This window comes from Empidonax traillii, unplaced genomic scaffold (genome assembly GCF_003031625.1).
Source record: "Empidonax traillii isolate 1590-97213 ecotype Southwest subspecies unplaced genomic scaffold, ASM303162v1 scaffold2120:size56484, whole genome shotgun sequence".
In the NCBI taxonomy this organism is placed as follows: Eukaryota; Metazoa; Chordata; class Aves; order Passeriformes; family Tyrannidae; genus Empidonax; species Empidonax traillii.
The window spans coordinates 3,986-10,306 of record NW_020957313.1 but is presented as its reverse complement, the minus strand read 5'-3'; the positions used below and the strand labels follow the sequence as shown (position 1 = coordinate 10,306).

The 6,321-nt window shown below is 34.2% G+C and overlaps 1 protein-coding gene across 1 annotated transcript in view; it reads right to left on the bottom strand.

The window, feature by feature from the left end:
* Nucleotides 1-4,534: 4,534 nt before the first annotated feature.
* Nucleotides 4,535-6,321, bottom strand: part of LOC114071582 (melatonin receptor type 1A) — a 4,584-nt gene continuing 2,797 nt past the window's right edge. The window contains exon 2 of the mRNA XM_027909426.1: nucleotides 4,535-5,405. Coding sequence (XP_027765227.1) covers nucleotides 4,537-5,405 — 869 coding nt within the window. The 3' untranslated portion in view covers nucleotides 4,535-4,536. The remainder of the gene's footprint in view (nucleotides 5,406-6,321) is intronic.

Sequence of the window (6,321 nt, the reverse complement as noted above, 5' to 3'; positions counted from 1 at the left end):
TTTTTTTTCTATTTAAAATTATAAAAGCTATTGACTTGTACTCTAAGTCTTTTCCACCCTATTCATATTGCAATCTCTCAGACACGTCTTTGAGGTAGGAACAATATTTTTAATAAGTAAATTCATAAAACCACATAATGGAATTCTTAACACAGGCAAAATTTTGAGATACAGTACAGGGGCTAAAAGCCAGGCCACTACTTGAATATTTTTTCTTCTAAAAAATTCAGCTTTAGCATACGTGATTTCCCAAGCCTTGGTGACAAGATGACAGACATTTGTAGTTCTTATTTATTCATAAACCTTATTAATGATACTTAGAAAGTGCAGTTATTAGAAAAGAATTAACAAATAACAGTCCATCTATATTACTACAGTTTGTGAACAAGTTTTTCAAATAGAAGGAGATTCTGAAATAGTATTTAAAATTGGATGACCACATCTACTTATGTACTTCTGTCTTATATTTTAGGGAGATTTTTTTATGACTGTTTATTTCAGTGCCATTTAAAGGGAAATAACAGTTCCCTGCAGTATGTCATAATTAATCAGATCTCCCATGATACCATTTCAAAAGTGGTCAAAAAGAAGAAAAAGATGTGATGATTATAGAAGGATGCACTATACACTAATACAGATTGATAGTGTGTTTATTATGGATGACTCCTACACCTGCCTTCTAAAACAAACAATAAGAAAAAGAAAAATAATAAAATCATTGCTATATATTATGCCTATTGAAATAACATATATTTGCTTTATATCTTTGCACTTGCACTAGCCCAGTGGTAGAAGAAAATGTGCAAAGCATTCTTAAGCAAGCTATTCCAAATGAAACTACAATGTTGCATACAGTTGCATACAGTTCAACTACAATAAATACCCTGTTTGATATTAATATATTCATTAAGATTCTCTTTGCTGGTAAATATGTAATGCTGCCAAGCTTCTTTGTTAACATGAAGTTTGCAATGCAGATGACCACCAATAAAACTACCTGTCTGTAAGGGTACAAGATGTGTTGATTAAGGTCATATTCAGATTGTCAACGTAATCAAAATTGTGATATAAGAAAGAAATTTTTGTAGGATAAGGTAGGGGTCAATTATGCTATATAAGTCTTCCGTGTGTTGCCTACAGGGGCATTCACTGCTCCTTCACAGAGGTTCTTTGGCTTCACAGGGTCTCAGACCAGAAATGGATAGGAAATAGAAAAGAAATGGGCCCTCACAGATGTGGCAGACACCTAAGACTCGCAATTTAGAAATTAATCTGTCCAGGGTTGATGACTGCTATAGAACAAATACACTATGTAAATCATCCAGACAGAACTCTTAATAATGCAATTGTTCTATTCTAGCCTTTAATATAAGGGAAAATTTAATGTTTTGGAATGTAAAAAAAAAAAAAAAACAACACATCAAGGCTCATCTACTTTCACAGAAGCAACTAATTTGGGATAAGTTTCTAACTCCATCTCCTTAGAATGGACAGAAATCATTATTATTTTCATCAGCCTTTACGATGACCATAAAGAGTCAAATGTTGTGAGGTGCTGACTTATATTGTCATGCCCATTGTCAATGAGCAGCTGACAAAGCTGCTGATCATCTTAGGGGAATCACTTCAACTCCTGTGAAGCAATAGACTTGGATTAAAAGTAACCACTGCTGCAAAGTTAAACATGATTATTCTTTCACTTTTGCAATAAGTGGTTTTGCAATCCTTACCTAAAATCTACTTCAGAGTGGCAGTAAATGTAAAAGTAATCCCATGAGGGCAGCAGATGTTGCTCAAATTTTTCATCCATAGTAATTTTAAACTAAATTCTAAAGACTTTCCCCCCAAAGAAGAACCAGGGATTAATTTATTAAAATTATTGCTATATTTAGCAGCTTAAAAATTTGCACCAACATGCAAATTCTATGATTTGGATTTAATACAAATATTTCAAAATACAGATCTGAAAAATGTTCTCTATTTTTATTACAGCCTATTCAATAAAATATATACCTTTGGTATAATTTATTCTGTTGTATATAGCAAAGCATTTTCATTGTCATCAAAAATATATTTTAGCACTTGCGAATTACAGGGGATTTTAATTCCTCAGATAACCCACAATATTGGATACAGTATCTTGAACCGGCTCATAAATATGTAGACATGATACACATGTACATTTTCTGTTGGAAATGGCAAGTGAAAGATCTTTGAGAATCCTAAACTTACTAATGATTAAGCTACTTAAGCTGTCTTTATGCTACTTTCATAGATATATCATAAGACATAATTTTCATTGAAAATATGCTTTAAATAAGGCAATTTTTGTAAGAATTCAAATATTGTTTTTTCTTGCATGAAAAACTAATTTTCTTGTAAGGTGGTCATGCCTCCCTTGCTATTCTAAAATCACTACACACAAAGCAATAAAATTACAGCTCTAAGCATCCTCCAAGGATGAAATCACAGTGAAGAAAGCTGTGATATATTTTATGCTGTTAATCATGTTGTATCATATCGCATCACATGATGATACCACAGTAGAAGAGAGCTGGTTATTTACACAGTGTTTCTGACTGAAAAATGTAAACAAAGATGAGTCAAGCACCTTGGCAGTGCCTTGACTTTCTAGTTCATATCAAGGGTTTTACAATGTTGTTCATTAGTTCCGTTGTTAACATGATATGAGGCACCTGTTTTTAAGGTAATAAACCGGTCAGATGATGAAGTGTCAGTGGTGCTTTCAAGTAAACACGAATCTGTTTCCTTTTAGTTTATTATTCAGTCAAGGGTATGATAATCTGTGATCCAAGAAAGATGAAATGCCATTAGATTTGTATGCAGTTTAAGTTCTATGACGTCGAGTAACTGTTGTTTTCTAAGACATATAAGCTCAAGAAAATCTCCAGTACAGTAAATAATATTTAAAAAAAAATCATCTTTATGTAAAATTCACATTTTAACATAGATTAACAGAAGTCTGATGGCTATTCAGAAACTCCCAGTCCCATTGACATTGTTGGAATTGGCTTGGAAAAGCTCAAGTGTACTTGAACACTGCCGTAGGTATAAACCCTTGAGCATTAAAAGCTATGAAAATTGGAGCTTCTTTCCAGAACTAAATGCTTCTTTTTTTTAAGGTCAATTTGAAGGTGAATCCTACTGTGAATTGCTTTTCTCCACCAGAGGACTTCATTATAAACAGAGATTCTTTGTTGCAGGAGACAGCCTAGCTATTCTTCCTCACTTCACAATGTACTTCCCCTCACTGAAGAGGTGCCTGCTATCTGTGGAAAGTCCACATAACACGTCCTGTCCTAAGAGTCACATGTTCCTCCTTGTGCCACTGTCATAACTAGTATCTTCTCTTTTCTATTTTTAAAGGTGTCTAATTGTTCTGGGTTATTCCACTATGTTCATAATTGTGGTAAACACCTAATTATTAACTTGAAAAGCTCATCCATGTCAGATTACAAAATAACCTCTAGTCTCAGGCTATTCTCAGGAGAACAATTTCCAAAAGATGCTAAATGCTCATCCTGTATCTGTGTCTTATTTTCCAGGATTGCATGGGGTTATCATTCCACTAACTAGACAAAACTCACCACTCCTATTAAACACATTAATCTTCTTCTCACAGAGGTTTAGAACTTCTGTCCTGTACACAAGTGAGATTTAACAGTCTCCCTCACCTACGTTTCTAGAAAGTGTTTCCTGAGAATCTCCTCTGGGGCACTTCCCTATTTCATGAGTTACTACCTCTTCAGAAATAATGGTCATTTAAATTTCTCTTCCCAACCCTCCTACACATTTTTTTCATGCTGGAATGGCTTGAGCTGATGAATCATAGCTTTTTTTTTTCCTTGCTGTTTATCCTCCTGCCCTTGGAGCTTTGAAGATAATCAGTCAGGCATATTTCTCCCTCTAAAAGCTATTTTAAAATTGAGAAGTCAATTGAAAATGTCATTCTTAGGAGGGTTGCTGGGGTTTAATATCCAAAGAAAATTATAATTGTGTCCATGTTAGTAGCAAAACAATATAGATAGAGGTACTTATCAAAAATCCTAATGAATTTTCAATTACCTCGATTTTTCACTTCATGTCTCCTAATATATTTCATAAAGGCCTGATTTCATCCTTTAAAAGAAGTTTCCATAGGTTTTAGAATCAAGACCACAACTAGGCCAGAAAAAGTAGGTAGAAAGTGGCAGGAAGAGTTTTATGTTTTGTTTTACTGCACTAGGCAGTGTGGATACTTTTTTCTCAATCTCTTTCTAGGTAGGTGTTCATCTAAGGAAAAAAAAAAGTATCCATGCATAACTTGTTATTCACTCAAGGATATCACTATGTCATTATACAAGAGATACACCATTGTATAATAGGACCTGTATACAAGCTCCCAAATACTATGAAAGGAATTTGATCAAAGTGCTCTCAGTGTAGAAGATATATTTCGCTATAATATTTAACAGTAGAACTAATAAAACAGAGACTTTATTTGGATGCTGTTGAATGACAGTAAGATTCCCATTTTCAGACAGAGTCCACCTTCACTTGATTGTTGTTTGTAATCAGTGGAGAAGGTTTACTTCTCATTCTGTCTCCTGCATCATTAGAACTATCCTGGAAGAAAACATTTGCTGTACAAAAAGTGACAATAATTCTCTTGTATTCTCTTCTGAAGTTCTGGTTCAGGAGTCCATATACTATAGCATTAAGGCAGCTGTTGAAATATGCCATATAATAACTAGATACAAACAACCACTCTGGAATCCTAGGGATTACAGTTTTTGGGTTGACAGCCACAGCAAGGCCTATAAAGTTCAAAGGAGCCCAGCAGACTGCAAACAGTACAAATACCACAAACATGGTTACAAAGTTTCTGAAGTCATGTGGTTTCAGCCTAGGGTTGTTATCTGGTTTAACCCTTCGCCTTACCTGAATAACGAGGATCCATATTCTCAAGTAACAGAAAGTAACTACAGCTATGGGAAGCAGGAAATGGAAAAACACAACTGCTATTGTATAGGTTGAGCTCACAGATTGTGCAAATGTACATGAGTAAATCCTGGGGTCATACTGTAGCGATCCCACAAACAGGTTGGGCACAATAGCAACAAATGTTAGGACCCATATAAGAACAACATAGCACAATGAATTCTTGTTGCTGTATAGCTTGTCATATTTGAGACTGTGGCAGATATAGCAGTACCGATTGATAGCGATGCCTGTAATATTGAAGATTGATCCAATGACACTTAGGCCCATCAAGAAGCCACTAATCTGGCACTGTAGGTATCCCAGTTTCCATCCGTTGTGAAACACAGATGTGAGGACCAGTGGATATGGGTAGATAGCTACAATCAAGTCTGCAACTGCCAGGCTTACAACAAACACATTTCCTGTAAAATAAATATAAAAAGGCAAGTATTAGTTTTTCTTTTGCTCTTTTTCTGTCATTTCTACTCTCAATATATTAATGAGCAGCCTTAAGTGGAGCACTTTAAATGTAATTAGTTTCTACTTTCTAGATCAAAATTCAATTTATCAGAAATAAGACACTCATTTTGAGTCTAAAAAGGTAGCTTAAATTAAAGATGCACCTTTTAAAAGAAAACTGTCTTTAAGTTTAATTACCATGACCTAGTATATTTATCATGTCATTTATTTGGATTCTTCCAATCACACAGACTTAGAACTAATATTGAATTTAGATATTCATAACTTTAGGCCTTGCCTTGGTTTTAAATAGTATCTCTTGAAAAATCAGCAGAAGTAATATTACTAATGAATTTCAAACCTCACATTTACTTTCCTTATTTAATTCCCCTTCAGTACATCACCCCTTTACTTTTCCAGTCCTGAAATGAAAATCTCTTTTCTCCCATTTATACTTCAAGCTTATATGACTTTTACATTACTTTTATAGTAACTGTCTTTGAATCTGCTGGCTAGGACTTATGTAAACTTAACTTTTAAGAGTCTAGCTGAACAAAGACTGAGAGACATGCTCTTCAGTAAAAAAGTGATGCTGGGCAGTGACCTAGACAGTTCCTAGACACTACTGATGCCCCATTCTTCTCTGCCTCCAAACACAAAAATTAAGTAATGAAATATTCTCTTGGTTCATTTTTTTAACAAAGGGAGATGATAGAACTCCTCTCTGTTCTTCAAAAACAATGGAATCCATCATGTTTTGAATTAATTTTTTGAATGTATATTATATTTTCTTTTTTTAGTTGCTTAAATGATAACTCATCTGAATACCTCCCAACCATTCTAGTTTTTAAGAAGAAGCTCACAAGATATACTGAAGTC